This window comes from Tiliqua scincoides, chromosome 1 (assembly GCF_035046505.1).
Source record: "Tiliqua scincoides isolate rTilSci1 chromosome 1, rTilSci1.hap2, whole genome shotgun sequence".
Taxonomy (NCBI): domain Eukaryota; kingdom Metazoa; phylum Chordata; class Lepidosauria; order Squamata; family Scincidae; genus Tiliqua; species Tiliqua scincoides.
In genome coordinates this window covers 279,018,652-279,034,345 of record NC_089821.1, presented here as the reverse complement: position 1 = coordinate 279,034,345, position 15,694 = coordinate 279,018,652, and the positions used below count along the sequence as shown (strand labels likewise).

Below are 15,694 nucleotides of genomic sequence, written 5' to 3'. Positions count from 1 at the left end.
CTCCTCCTTGCCAGGCTTCGCATGATTTCTGTATAGTGAACCTTGTTTTACTAAAGACAGTCTATCGTAATCTGATTAGATTGTAACGTGATCCATTGTAAAGCAGGCTCTATTGTATTTTAGAAAGACAGCAAGTGACTGCAGGAGATCAGTTGCCAAGTGGGAACCTAACACAATGTTCCTGCAACCTGCAGGAAAGTCGATCGTCTACACTTCCTTGCCAAGTAGTGAAGAGAATCTTATCGCTCTTCTGCAACTGATCAGAAATCTGGGGACTAAAAAGGAGTGGCGTGGAAGTATGCAAAAAGCTTCCCACATAGTAGCGGCTTCTGGCATGGTGACACATGCATTGTGGCAATTTGCCACCTTGTAACTGGTAGTCTGCCTGCAGCCCCTGCACCATCTAAGCCTGACTTTCAGTTCTCCAGCAGCTATTTAGGGAGCCCATGAACATTCACAGGGTCTGAAATAAGCTTGCAGGGAGGGCACCAGGAGGGAGGGCACCAGGATGCAGGTCTCCTGTTATCTGGTGTGCTCCCTGGGGCATTTGGTGGGCCGCTGTGAGATACAGGAAGCTGGACTAGATGGCCCTATGGCCTGATCCAGCGGGGCTGTTCTTATAAAGGATGGTAAACTTGGTTCTTTTTACGCCTTGCTTAGATTTTGATACATTATTTTATTGTAAACTATTTCGGTTTAATTTTAAGAAAGGTGGGATGAATTTTAAAACAAACATATAAACCTGTGGCAAAACTCTTTTGCCTGGGAACATGATTGTGTTTTGCTGGGGACAGAGCAAACAGAATTTTCTACCCTACAGTTCCAATAAAATCCAATGGAATGGCTATAGTTCTGCCATAGAGATGGACTTGAACTGCAGCACTGGGAAACAAATCAGCATACTGTGCATACTTTTGTATTCGTCATCAGACCTCTAGTGCAAAGTTACCTGTTCCATACCCTTTTTTCTCTGCTTACCTTAACAGCATTGTTGTAACCATTGGTGTTGACATCTGGCGTCACTCCGGAAGCTGCCATGTAAGTGCTGCCAATGGTCTTGATCTTGGTGATGCATCGGAACTGGGGGTTGTCTAAGAGCTGTGAAAATCAGAAAGCAAAGAGAAACCACCATCATCATTGTCACTGTCAAAGGAAGTTCATGAGCCAACTGACAGTGCAAGCCTATGCATGTCTGCTCAGAAGGAAGTCTCACTGTGATCAATGAGGCTTACTCCCAGAACAGTGTACGCAGGACTGCAACTGAATTCTAACTCAAATTATGTCCCCGACAACACAGTGACTATTCCCCAAGGACCACCTTGGCTCAGTCTTGCCATTCTTGCAGCACTGCCACAGCATGTGGAAGGTGTTATAACCCCTGCTAACTGGTTGTTGTTGTTGTGAAGGCAGGCAAGAGATGCAGGCACCATAACAGACACACTGAATGCTCCAGGTGGCTCTCTCCAAAGAGTGTTCTTTGAACAAGGTATTGACTGCATGAGAGCCAAGGGACTCCCTCCCATCCCCACCACTTCTCTGGCCACCCCCACTTCACTTCTCTGGAAGAGACTCACTGCATCAAAATCTGAGATAATCTCATTGAGGAAGCGCAGACACTCAATGCCACCATTGTTGATGCTCTCCTCTGTATAAAAGTCAGCAAAGTTGGGGATGGAGGCAAACATGACACCGATCTCATCATAAGACTGGCTATACAGCTCCTGCACATTAAGGCACAAAAGAGGGGGAAAGAAATGAGGGGAAATAAAGTCTAGTTAACTTGCAGCTATTTCAAGTGTTATGATCACTGGGGGAGGGGGGATGATAGATGTTGAGAATAATTAACAATCTAATTTTTGCAATAAGAATACAGATTGCCAGCTATGGTCAGACCCATGTTGTTAAATGAACTCTGGAAGACACAGACATGACTATCAGCAAAAGCAGTTTACTGGAAAAAAGAATTTGAACAGGGATTGAATTTATGAAGCTGCCTTATACTGAGTCAGACTTCTGATACATCTAGACCAGGGGTGCCCAAACCCCGGCCCTGGGGCCACTTGCGGCCTTCAAGGATTCCCAATGCAGCCCTCAGGAAGCCCTCAGTCCCCAATGAGCCTCTGGCCCTCTGAAGATTTGTTGAGCTCGCACTGGCCCCACGCAACTGCTTTCAGCATGAGGGTGACTGTTTGACCTCTTGCGTGAGCTGTGGGATGAGGGCTCCCTCCACTGCTTGCTGTTTCACATCTGTGATGCAACAGTGGCAGCGAAGGAAAGGCTGGCCTTGGTTTGTGCCAGGCCTTTTATAGGCCTTGAGCTATTCCAAGACCTTCACTCATTCATATAAGTTCATCTTTAATATATTCATTTATGTAAACTTAGGTAAATTTATTCAAATTTTAAATGTAAATTAATTCTTTTTTTCACAGTGTCAGAAAGATGATGTGGCCCTCCTGCCAAAAGCTTTGGACACACCTGATCTAGACCAATTTGCCTGCTCTGACTAGCAGCAGCTATCCAAGGTCACTGCCAGCCCTGCCTTCCCAGATTTAGAGATCTTTACCGGGATCTAACTGGGTGCTTTGCATACACAGAATATCTACCCACTGGGCAATGGATTTAGGTGCCTGAAATCCATAATCTCTTCAATAAAAGCTCAGCTGCCTGGCTAGAATCATCTATTCAGCCTTCTGTTCCCAAGAGTGAACAGCCAGGTGCCTGTGGAAAGTTTTAAGGCCTGATACAAAGGTGATGGCTGCCCCTTATTATTTGTCCCCAGCATTTTGTAGTCAGATATACTGCGTCTATACGTGGAGGCTCCATTTAGCTCTTATTCAGCTGTTAACCCCCTAGTGCAGTGTTATTCAAACTGTGAGGCGGGGCTTTTTAGGGCTGCGCCAGGAACTCAAAGGGGAGGCGTGGGATGTCCTCTCAAAGCGATACAGTCACACCCCTGGGCAGAATATGAGCCAGGGAGTTGCTCAGCTGAGCCAGGGAGTTGCTCAGCTGCTGCCACCCCACCGTCTTCCGAGCATGCTCGGCTTGCAGTCCTTAACCCTCCCTGATCCTTGTCTGGTTGGTTCCTAGTTCCCAGCCTGGGATCGCTTCTCATCAAAGTGAAATCTCTCTTTTCAACCCCTCCCTCTTCCACTCCCCCCTTTCGATCTCCAAACCTTCCCGCTTTCCTCCCCCTCCCCTTAAAGTTGTTTCCATGCAGTTGGCAAAGGGGGAGGGGAGAGACAAGCACACACTTTACTTGGCCAGGAGCAGAAAAAGGGTACTGTTTTAAAAGCGATTTATTAATCTTGTTGTTTGACTGAAGAGGAAAGGCTGTATTTTTAAAGTGATGAATCTTGCTATTTGAAGGGAATATTTATCAGTCACTGATGAAGTGATTGCCAGCCCAATCCTGGGAGTAAGCCCCATTGACTCTAATGGGACTTACTTCTGAGTAGACATGCATAGACTTGAGCTGTGCATCTCCTAGTATAGGAGACAAATCAGCTTCCTAACCAAACCCTTATCAGCTCTGATATATTTTCATGGCCTATTTTTGTTTTCCCCACCAGCTGCTGGAAAAATGTAATTTCATTAAATTAATAAAGGGTTCAATCCTATCCAAGGAGAATGGGAGAAATGACTAGTTGGATTGGGGTCCACAGGGGTGTGTGTGTGTAATGTTGATCAGACTGGTTGTTCACAAAGTTCATTTGATAAAACAATTCTGTTGGTATGCTTACAAAGTTTTAAAAAATGAGTCCTCCTGGACCAGACAAAAATCTACCTACTCCAGTATCCTGTCTCCAACAGTGATCAGCAGCTGATCATTTATAAAGCATGTATATTACTATGTATTAATAATATATTTTTAAGATCTGCATTTAATTAATGATATGATTAATATAATTAATATCAATATAGTTAATATTTAATATTATACTATAACAAATATATTATATTATATTTAATATAGTTAATATTTCTGGCCACTTCCTGTTTAATGATGTCACTTCCAGCCCTCAGGAACATGATGGGGAGTCATGGCCAACAGCCACGGGAGTCAAGGGAGCCACTGGCTGGAAAAGTTTGAGTACCACTGCCCTAGTGAGTGATTTCATTGCCTTCACCTGGCAGTGCTCACCTCATCCCGTTTCTTGGAGCCAAGGAAGTGTCGGGCTACATGCTCTGGCAGCATGTTGGTGACCAGAGCCTCATTCCAGCGCCTCATCTCGTACACACGCTCCTTCTGATCATGGACATCAATCTTCCACACAAAGAGGGTCCTGGCCAGCTTCTCCACCTACCACATGGCAAAACACTGTGATGAAATGGTCCTCCTAAGAAAAGCCTGACAATATTTAGTGCCACACCTGGATACCTACCAGTTACCCTATATTGTAAGTCTCTCAGGGCAGGGAACTGCCCTCTCAGGTTTTGTAAAGCACTATCTAAATGAAGAAATAAATATATACAATACTAACATGGCGTGAAAAATAGTAGAAACTGAGCATCATCACAAAGATCATCACAGTCATGGAATATCTGGATGGAACCAGCGAGTACCTGAAAGAAGGAAGGGGGAAAGATAGCATAACCTGCAGTCCAAAAAAATCACAGTAGCTATGGGCTCATCTATATAGCAACAGAATGTATGGTTGAGACCAGCTTGGACTGTACCACTTCCATCTGCAAACAGACAGAACACATTTTCAGTGCTCCCCCATAAAAATAAATCTCTGAATGCAGAAACAGGCAGAGAGAAAGGTTCTCATCTAGCCCTGGCCTTTGTTCTCATTTGGGAAATACTGTATACAAATGACCACATTTTTTTCAAATTACAAGGATAATATTACATCACAAATGACCCCTTCACAGTTGATCAAAAGGTAGAAGAGCCAAGAATCCTCTCTGGGTATGCTTGCTTCTGTGGTAGCAGAATGGGATTGGCTTCTGCCTCCAGGGGAGACGTGGCCTGAGCCATGGACCTTCCACCTCCCACATCCTTCTCCCTTCTCTTTCCTGACCCTGGAGCTCTTACATGCTCTCGCCGAACCGGTTCTGATCATACTTGTCAAAAATGGGCTGCCAGACCAGGATGTTGACCACTCCCACTGCTCCAGTGATCATCAGCATTAGGGTGAGCTTGACCATATGGCTGACCTGCACCAGCATTATGGTTGCAATGAGTGCCAGCACAGCTATGTAACTGTAGTACTTGGGGTTTTCCACACAGCCCCCCAATTCCGTTTCTGTGCCATTGATATTGGTGTTCTGCTGGCAGCTGAGCTGTGGAAACAGGAGAAAAGTTGTGAGGACCAGTGCTACTTGGCAGACTGCCCTGTCCCTTGACTCCAAAGAAAAAGTGTCATAATAAGTAGGGAGCCTTAGTCAACAAGGCCAGTTTGTATCAACGTAAAGCGTCTTGCTGTGTCTATGCTGGTGACTCTGTGCTGTGGCTCAATTAGGTCATAAAGATGTTTTCTTCCCCACATATGAGTTTTGGCCTCTCCCACTCTACCCCACACTTGTGGCTGATTTTGTATTCATGCCTATGCGAGGGGCAATGAGCTATGCAGGGCACTGAAGCATCCACTCTGACTGCTGGAAATTGTGTGCTTCCAACCCAACTGTATGCTTCCAATCCAACCCAATTGTGTGCTTCCAACTGTTCAGTTTTCAAGCTCTTGCAAGGCTACCTTGACAGCATGCTATTGCAGGCTGAGGCCTGCAGAGAGGGCTGGAAAGAGCAGAAGAACCTGAGAATTCAAGTGTTGCTCCAGCAATAGCATGAACCAACTGCATAGTCCAGTGACGCTACAGGACGGTTGGCTTCTCAGGCTCCAGCCCCTCCAAGGAACTTTGTTAGGACTTAAGGGGTAGTCCCCTGTTCTTTGGGTGCTGGCTCCAGTGATGCCGAGGAGTCTCCTGCCGACACCACTTTGATGTGGGGTAGTAATTGAGGAGTAGAGCAGGCCAGCTCCTGGGGTTTCCCTCCCACGGGAGTCTCTGGCAAGGCAGGTGTTTCTGAGGCTCTCCCTGGGGATGGTCATGGTGATGCTTATTATTAAGAATATTTATATACTGCTTTTTCAACACAAAGTAGTTCACAAACTGCTTACATAGCAAAATGCATATGTTAATGGTTTCCTGTCCCCAAAAAGCTCACCATCTAAGAAGGTGCAGCAGGAACACCAGCTAACACCAGCATCTTCAGAAGCAGTCTACCTCAGTGTATTGGACACTGCGAACAAACCACTAGGGATAGTTTCTGTCCTGCCCTTCATGTCCTGTTTGCAGCTTTTGGAAGCCTCTGGCTAGCTACTGTTAGAAAGGGGGCTGCTGGACTCCCTAGACTAAGTCAGCAGACCCTTTTTTAAAATACGATGATTGTGAAAGGCATCAAATGCACACAGCCTTGATCCTGGCCTGCTGTGTACCTGCAGAGGACCTTGTAGGCACAGGGTCCTACATTTCCAGGGAAGCACACCTCACACTCCAAGTATTCTTATGGGGAATGCTGAAGGCCCATTGAAGCACAATCCTCTCATTGCGGTTTTCACCTCAAGCACTGAACTGTAGCCTCTTATCCCACGTGCACAAAGAAAGAGAGCGAAATCAAGGCGCTTGCTTTCCACCCACCTCTTAAAGGCCATTGAGGCTTCCCAGCATGGAAATAGCAGCATTTTCCTATCAGCTTTGGCATACAAGGGTTCAAGGTCTGGCCAATTATTAACAGGTTCTAAAAATAATCAGCTGCAGCTGGCCTTCTGCTAATTTTGCTTAATGATCTGCACTGTGCAGCTCTGTAAACAATTATCAGCTCAGCTAGGAGAAGGGAGGTCAGGAAGGATGTCGGCCACATGCCATACAAGAGCGCTCCGAGAGAAACTGGGGCAGCCCTGAACTCAGTATCACCCCCCCCCCCCAAACAGAGCCACTGCATTCCTACAACTGGAGAGGGGGGCAAGTTGGACATGACACTATCTGTGCTTCTTGTTTCCTCCAGCATTTTTTAAAAATTAAAAGCTGCCTGGGAAAGCTAAAACTGAGAACAGAATTGCAGCAGAAGGAGGAGACTGGTTAACCCTCTCCCCACTTGCCTTTTGTCTGCTAAGAATATCCCTCCTTCAGCTGGATCTTACATATTTCCCCATAACTGGGAAGCAGATGGAAGGATTTTAGTAGACAAACCCACAGGAGGGGAAAGGAATAAGCAGAACTTCCCTGCCACCACTCTTTTATTCCTGATTGCAGATTTCCACAGGTGCTTGTCCTTAAAAAAACAGTAAGGAAAAGAGAACCGTGGCCCAGTTTGGGTAACTCCACAAACTACGGCTGTAGGCAGAGAAGGGTCTTTCCCAGACCTGCCTGAAGGTGCTGCCAGGGACTGAATCTGAAAGCTTCTGCATGCACAGCAGGGGCTCTACAATGGAGCAACAGCTCTCCTCTAAGGGACAGGCCTGCGCTGAACCAGCCACCACAGGCAGCTATGCCTCTATAACAGCGTGTTTGAAAAACTCCTCTTGTCTGCCTCCAGCCTGTATGTGAGATGCTCTTGCCCCCTTGTGGAAGTATTTTTTTTCACAAAGTTTTGGATGCGAGTCTTAGGAGGCAGTAGAGCCCGGAGATGGGTACTGTATTCATGTGTGTTTGCTTTGAGGCTTGCTCACCATGTCCACAACGTCTGCCATGGTGAGGATGAAAACGGCAGACATTGCCCACGTGTTTCTGGCCCACCGAGTCCTGTCAATCCAAGTGGAAAAAGCCACCAGCTTTTTGGGGAAGGCCTGTAACAAGAGGAAGGTTGAAAGATAAAAGGAACATTTGACTAGTGTCCTGTGTCTCAGTGCTGAGGAGGTCAAAGGAGAACCAGAAGAAGCAACAGCTGTGTGCCTCACCCTTCACAGTAAGGGGTGTCCACAGGGGCATTATTTGCAACTGTATCTGCACTGTTGGGTATCCCAGAGACAAACATTTTCAGGACTGTCATGGCTGGACTGATGTTTAGTGGCTGGATTTAGCCTGGTGTTAGGATGAGAAGACTTGAAGTTCTGAACTTCCCCTTTATCCATTATGTTCACTAAATTCCTTACTTACAAAGAGGTTCAGTTCTGGAATTTCATAATGTGAAAGTGATGTAGGTCAGAACAGCTGGTGGTTGCTGTCTACACGAAAACCCCAGCAAAGGATGCAGTGTGCCTGCATGAGAGTACTGATGCAGTCATCCATAATGTGGATGTCAGTAAGACCGATACCTATATCTCAGGGAGCATGTGTATTTGAGAGTTATTTGTATGGCTTGATTCTTTATGATAATAGAAAAACAGACAAGTTTCAGTTCGCACTCTGATGCCAGTGAATCCAAGTGGGAAGGGCAAAAGGGTATTTGTGGCAATTTCCATTGGTTGAACATAAGAAGCTGTCTTCTGCTGAGTCAGACCACTGTCCATCTAAACCAGAGGTCTCCAAACCCCAGCCTGGGGGCCAGATGTGGCCCAAGGAGAGCCTCTATCTGGCCCGCAGCCAGTCTCTGATCCCCTGAGAGCCTCTGGTCCAGCTGACCAAACATAACCAGAGTTGTGCTTGTGGGGTGGGAGAATAGGGGGCCATTTAAGTGTGTGCTTTATTTCTTGGGCTGTGTTGGTGCTTGGAGAAATCCTGTACATTTGAGCACATTCATTCATTCATTCATTCATTCAAGTTCCATCTCTAATGTATTTAAATTTTCTATTTATTTTTTTCCCCGGCCTTTGACACTGTACCAGATATTTGATGCAGCCCTTTGGCCGAAAAGTTTAGAGACCCCTGATCTAAACCAATCTTGTCTGACTGATGGCAGCTTTCTGGGGCTTCAAGCTCAGGGGTCTTTCCCAGCCACAGCAGGAGATGGTGCCTAGGACTGAACTCAAGGCTCTCACAAATGTCTTTTGTCTTTGATAAGCTTATCCAGACCACTGATGAATCCATGGCCCAACTATATTTTAGATTACAAAAGTCCTCCAACTTCTTATTCAAAATACACAAGACGCATGTACTGTACATTTGTAATTGACTGATAGGGGTGGGTGGGAAGGTGAGACAGCCTTGCAGAGCAGGTAAAATCAGACTGAGACACCCCTTCCCTAAAAGAATTAAGTCTAGTGAAGAGCAGGGATGGGGGGGAATTGTCTTGTTCACAATCTATGATGTCATAGTCACTATACAATGAAGGACTCAGGATGGTCACACCATGATATTCCATGCAGAACACACAAACAGCAATGGAAGCATATGTGGAAGAAGCGTCACAATTTTCCAGAGACCCAAATATTGCAGGTCAAGTGCTGGGAAAATGTGATGCGATACAACAGGATTACTTTGAGAGAGCAGATGCCTGGGTTCCTCACAACGAATAGCAACCCACCATGTATTATGGGGGGAAATGGACCATGATGAGGAGAAGCCCTTACCCTGGGAAAGATGGCAGCCAATGAGCAAAGGGTCAGGATGAGGAGAAGAACCTCGCCAACCACAAAGGTCATGTAATTTACCATCATCCTGCAATGGAGGGGGGAGAAAGAAAAAAAGTATTACCAGGTGCTAGCAAAACAAAAGGGGAACAAATAAGCACTTTCAGCCAGACTTTGGGGCGAACAGACTTCTCTGTTACAAGAAAGATACTGTAATTCCAAGCGAATTTTTTTTAGTTTTTCTGAGGATTCTATTCCAAATGAAACACAGGTTGGGTTGAAAGAGACTCAGCTGCACGGATCTAGATGCACTCACAATGGATCAATAAAAATCTCCACCAAGGTGGTAAAAAAGAGGACCACACATGAACAACTGAAGGCTGCCCCGCTCTGCTTCTCCTTCTCCACAGAGTAACGTGTCTCCATCTCAGGTTCAACGAAGCGCATGGACAGGCGATACGTGGATTTGCCCTTCAGCCTGCCAGAAACATAGAAAACATTATTTGCCCCCAGAAAATGTCAGGTTCCTAAAACGTTTCCAAGAGGAGAGCCCTCAGATTCTGTATCACTGTGAGCCCAAGCACAATCTGAGGAAATATAGAAATGTGTCAGGCCTGGCCAAGCCCTGCCCAGCCCTGCCCAGAATTCTCGATGGGGGCAGGCTGTCCAGAATCTCAGACAGACTCTTTCCTATCCCTGTCATAGGAGATCTCTTGACTGGAGCTGCCATAGCTTGAATTTGGGGTTTCTCAGCCATGTCAAGATACATGCTTACTCTTCCGTTCTGTATGCAGGGGAAAAAAAAACCACAGAAAGTGGTTCCAGGTACACAGACTGCAATTGTCTGGAGTAGGTCTCTCTCCCATGCAAATGGCAGCCAAGGGGCAGGGGGAGGAAAGAGGAGGAACCAGACCCACCAGGGAAGAGCCATAGGTTGGCACCTTGAAACATTATGGGAGCTGGTGAAGGCAGCAGAAATAGTACAGTTCAAAACGGCAACTGGAGGAAGGCAGGAAAATGCTGGTCATTGAAACAGGTTGGAGAGGACCCATGAGTGGGAAACCAGCTCACACATCAGTGTTTAAGGAACCACAGTGTACACCAAGGGAAGGGACTTACGCCTGCACAGACTCCCTCTCCAACAAGGCCTCATTGAGCAATTTGTTCAGTTCCTGCTCATTCTCTGAAGCATCCACCACCCTCTCTGCCAGATCTCGCAAGCGCAGGCGTCTCCGAGGATTAGGAAAGGAGGGGTTCACCACCTAGGCAGAAGGGAAGACTGTTGTACACACCAACCACTAAGATCTGCAGGTCTGAGAGCAGTGAGGGGGAAGGCTGCTCTTGTCTGATGTGACCCAGAATGCAGGTAAAGGAAACAACTTCATATTGTGAAAGCTCACTTTACGGCAGTGCATCTGCTCTATGCCTACAAGTTTCTGCTTCCACTTAAATTGAAAGAAGAGGAGGCAAATGAATGGCTCATCTATTAACTCAGTGATATAAGAATTATGCAGCACCTGATAGTATGCTGAAATTCTACTAGATGACTAGGAACATCAAGCAAAATATTTCAGGGCTTCTCAGTGGCATATCTAGGGAAAATGGCACCCATGGCAGGCACTGAAACTGTGTCCCTGTCCAAACAGAGAAAGGGAGTTCATGGAGTGGGAAGCCAGCCCTGTCCATTCCACCAAGTGAATTTACTCAGCAGGCTATACAGCACGGGAGAGGGGGAAGAAGTCAGCCCAGTTCCAACAAGCAAATTCACGCAAAAATCCATGGATGCTAAGCTCCCCCCTAAAAAAAAAGAAATGAAAAATAGTGTTCTATGCCTGTGGTTGGCCTGCTGCAGCACCTTGCAACAATGGCCAGTCCTGAAAACTTCCTCCTGCCTGGAACCAAGTTCTAGAATTTTTTCTGCAGGCATTTACAATGCACCATTGGTAGAATATGGATAAGTCTGCTCCTGGTGCTCCCCTTCAAGTGGTGCCCAGGGCAGATGTCCCCACTTGCCACACCCTAGATATGCCAATGGGGCTTCTATAATGGAATCCCCCTGAATGGACACAGTGCTGGCCTCTGGCAGGGTCCGGAAAACTTGCAACCTCCTCTATAAGCCTCCCCAAACTGCACTGAGCTCTGATCACTGATCTGAGCCCATTTCCAATTGGGGCTCTGCTTTGGAAAACAGAAGTTGACTCTGATGGATGACTGGAGCTCTGTGTAGCCACAGAGAGGCTCACAGATGAGGCTGTAAGCCTCCTGGACCCTCCCGAAGGTCAGAACAACTCCACAGGTAAGGGTAAAAGCCCCTGGGTCCCTGCAGCACCATGGTCACTTAGGCGCCAACGGGGCCTCCCCCTGCCCTGCAAATGCTTACAATGGTCCCAAAATCCAAGTAGGACTTTGGAAACTGCAGTTCTAGACCTTAAGGTCAAGATCACAACGTTGAAAGCACATGGCTAATGCCTGGTACAATCTCAGAAATATACTGAGCAGAACTACCAGTGCTTAGGGGAGGAATCTTCTAGGTTTTGCTTACCTGTTTTCCCCTCCCTATGACTACCAAAAGCAAAATCCATTGTATAAAACAAACACAAATATGCAAACAAGCTTAATTTCTATAAGTTGCTAAGTGCTCCTGGAAGCAGAAGTTGCCTTAATCTGGTACAGAACTGCAGAATATTGCTTAGGTGCTCAGCTTCCCATATCCCTTCCACACAGCCCTTCTCTGCTCCTCCACATGCACACTCCATACCCTGGTGTCCAGCTCCTCTGCCTCGTCTGGTGTAGTGCAGGTGGTATTAATGCTTCCATTGCACTCCTTGGTATTGATCAGCTGTGGCGAGTTCCCATGGGATGACGAAACAGACAACTTCTGCAGCAACAAACAGAAAGAGGGTGAAAGAGGTCAAGGAATGTGCCTGTTCAATCAAAGGGACGTGATGCATTTCCAAGATCTTCCATTGGAGGCGGGAGGCAGGCTTGTGCAACACCATTAAAACAATGACCCCTCCATCTCCTCCTTCATCCTGCTACTGCTCAGATACCACACAAGCCTGATGGACTGTAAACTTTTATGGCTCCATTTTGGTTTGACTCCAAGAGAAGGGTCTATTTTAACCATGGAATCAATATTTGTTTCTTTAGATTCCCAGCCTAAATTAAAGGCTTCAAATTCATCATTACACTAGGAGAGTGTAATGGGTGTAAAGGCTGCTTGGCTGTGGAGGTCCCAAGAATAGAATGCATTCATAACCAAGGTGTTACAGTACTTCATGATGCCAGTATAAAAACCTCTGTATCAAAAATCCAGGACTGGAGCTAACTCAGGGCCCAATCCTATCCAATTTTCCAGGGCAGGTGCAGCTATGCCAAGGGGGTGTGTGCTGCATCCTTTGGTGGGGAGGCAGTCACAGAGTCCTCCTCAATGTCAAGGGAACATTTGTTCCCTTACCTCTGGGCTGCATTGCGGCCGCACTGATGCTGGAAATTTGGATAGGATTGGGCCCCTAGCTGTTACAGCAGCAGACATGTGTCCAACCCAATAAATACTCCTTGTGTATGGAAAGATAGCACGCGAAGGAGAAAGCGGGACAGGAACTCTTCTCCCTGACATGCTAATTTTTTTCAAGAAGAGATTTTTATAGAGAGACAGAAAAGCATTCAATCCCTTGAACACACTCCACTTGCAGTGTGAAGCACTATGATCCAGGGAGAACTAGTCCCCTGTGAGGCTCATTACATGCAGGCCCTGATCCCCCATCGAGGATATTCCTGTGTAAGACAATGGGAAAAGGCATGGTACTGAAGGACACAGTTGTCCATGCTCTGGTAACATCCTGCCTGCATTACTGCCATGTGTTGTATGTGGTGCTGCCCTTGAAGACATGACCAACCCTTTCTCCTTCTGGTTATGAACAGGGACCAGGCATATGGAGCACATCTTGCCAGTCTTGAAACAGCTGCACAGGCTGCTGGTCTATTCACATACCCAGGTGTGACCACAGTCAGATGTTGTGCAACCCTCACAGTGTTCCATGGAATCCGAGGAACACACTGGGATGAGGGAGGTACTCGTGCAACATGGAATAGCTTCTGCTGTGGATCAAGCTGAGAGAGAGTTCAAAACACAAGCCAGCACCTGCCATTTCAACTGTGACCAGCTTTCCTGAGCCTGTTGGGACAGGCTATTTTAACTCCTAACTAAATGGAAGATCAGGCTTATTGATCAATTCTCACTGACTGGGGGGGGGGGGTAGAAACGCAAATGTAGGGCAGAAAAAGAACGAGAGAGGGAGTGGAACAACCTGGGATCTCTGTCAACTCCTGCAACAGCCATGAGGAACAGAAACATATGACCTAACAATTATTCTCAGGGAGGAGAAGATCAATGAATACAGAACTGAATGCTGTTTTCTCTCTGAAATGTAGTTTATTTTATTTGTTTACAATATTTATATCCTGGTCTGTATTCATATAAGGCACAGGGTAGTTAGCAACATGCTTTATTGCCAACATTAAAGCACATTATTAATAAAAGAAGAACCCAAGAACCAGAGGATAATACAAGCAGCTTCTACAGGCACACAAATCATGAAGCCTCCCAGCCTTCTAATTCCCAACCATGGGATAGAATGGAAGAATTTGCACTTGGCTGCAGAAGGCCAGCAGAAAGGAGGCATCATGTGCCTCCTGGCAGAAGGGTTTCAGAACTTGAGTGTGCCCGCAGAGAAAGTTGACTCTCACATTTGCATCTACTGTGCCTCTTGATGCTAGCAGGATGCGAAGGAGGGCCTCTCCGGGTAGGTTTGCATGGAAGTAGGCAGTCCTCTAGGTAAAGTGGACCAAAGTTTTTTGTGGTTTTAAAAGTCAAATTCAGCATTCTGAATGGTGCCCAGAAATAAATCAGGAGCCTGTACATTTGTTGTAACATGGGAGTCTCATATGCTCCTATCAGCAATCTCACAGCTTCCATCAGCTATCTGGACCAGCAGTAATTCCTAAACATTTTCGAAAGACACACCTCTCCATGTTGTCTGAGTTCTAGTCAGTGTTCCTTCTCAGGGCTGGTACAGATGCAACACCACCCACTCCCACATGGCTGGAACTGGCTGGAACCAGCTGGAACCAGCCATGAGCACCGCTGCAAGGTCTACAGTGGGAAATGTAACGGTGGAACAAAAGGGGTGGACGGCTGATGTTTGTTCTATTTTGAGCTTTCTTTGCTGAAATGAAGTCTCTGTATATTTGCTGGGGTAGAAGCAGCAGACCTGATACCAATAATGTGTGAGCAATGGGGTAGGAAGCAACCTTGTCTTGTTACAAGCCAGTGGTAGCCATGCTGGTTTCCATGGTGTCCAGAAAGGAAAACTGATGGGAAATGGATTAGCATAACACCCACCCTTAGGGTGCACACTACCTGCAAAATGGCCTGGCCAAAACAGAGGCAAGGGCTGTTCCAGTCGGTTTGTTTGCTAAAAGATTGTGCACTGAAGCTGGCACACAGGCAGAGTCCCAAATGCAGGACTGCACAGGATCATGGAAACACAAAGAAACACTCACCACCCCGTTGATTCCATTCTTGAGTGGCTGCTTGGGTACCAGAATCAGGTAGGTGACAATACCCTTCTCCTTCAGGTAATCACAACGTGATCCACCGTCTCCTGGCTCCACCTCAAACTCTCCCTTCAGGCAGTCCATGGTGTTCTGGGAAATGTGTACCCGCCTACAAGGACCACATAACAGGAAATCAGTTGTTACTGGTAAACAGATTTCAGAGATGTTGAAAGAGGAAATCCACGAGATCCAGAGATGCCCACGGTTTATATCAAACCCCTAAAATGAGAAGGGAAAGATTCTGATAATTAGAGGCTTGAAAGTGAACAAGTCTTTGGATTTGAAAACGGCCTAGAAACTTTCTTATAGAGCAAGAACATTTATCTAAGAAAAGAAAGCATGCCTTAACACAACCAGTAATTAGGTCATGAACTCTGCTGCCACAGGAGGTTGCAACGTCCACCAGCACAATGAGAAACAGGTTAGAACAATGGTTCCCAAACATTTTAGCACTGGGACACATTTTTTTTAAAAATGATACTCTGTTGGGACCCAGCCAGCATTATGAGCCTTAAGAAAAGTGTTTTGCTTTACTCAAACCTCTGCTTTTATTCTTTTTACTACAGTGGGGAGTGTCTGCGAAGCTTCATGTTCATTGAATTGGGACCATTCTGGTGGCATTGCAT

The 15,694-nt window shown here is 46.3% G+C and overlaps 1 protein-coding gene across 2 annotated transcripts in view; it reads right to left on the bottom strand.

The window, feature by feature from the left end:
* Positions 1-15,694, bottom strand: part of ADCY3 (adenylate cyclase 3) — an 84,163-nt gene that overhangs the window by 7,372 nt on the left and 61,097 nt on the right. Inside the window, exons 8-18 of one of the 2 annotated variants that reach the window (XM_066626625.1) lie at positions 15,015-15,177; positions 12,208-12,327; positions 10,569-10,711; positions 9,766-9,927; positions 9,450-9,537; positions 7,671-7,787; positions 5,039-5,286; positions 4,482-4,563; positions 4,142-4,300; positions 1,575-1,721; positions 979-1,098 (exon numbers count right to left, since the gene is read on the bottom strand). In XM_066626625.1, the coding sequence (XP_066482722.1) occupies positions 979-1,098; positions 1,575-1,721; positions 4,142-4,300; positions 4,482-4,563; positions 5,039-5,286; positions 7,671-7,787; positions 9,450-9,537; positions 9,766-9,927; positions 10,569-10,711; positions 12,208-12,327; positions 15,015-15,177 (1,549 nt within the window). The remainder of the gene's footprint in view (positions 1-978; positions 1,099-1,574; positions 1,722-4,141; positions 4,301-4,481; positions 4,564-5,038; positions 5,287-7,670; positions 7,788-9,449; positions 9,538-9,765; positions 9,928-10,568; positions 10,712-12,207; positions 12,328-15,014; positions 15,178-15,694) is intronic. The other variant, XM_066626635.1, reaches the window with a different exon arrangement.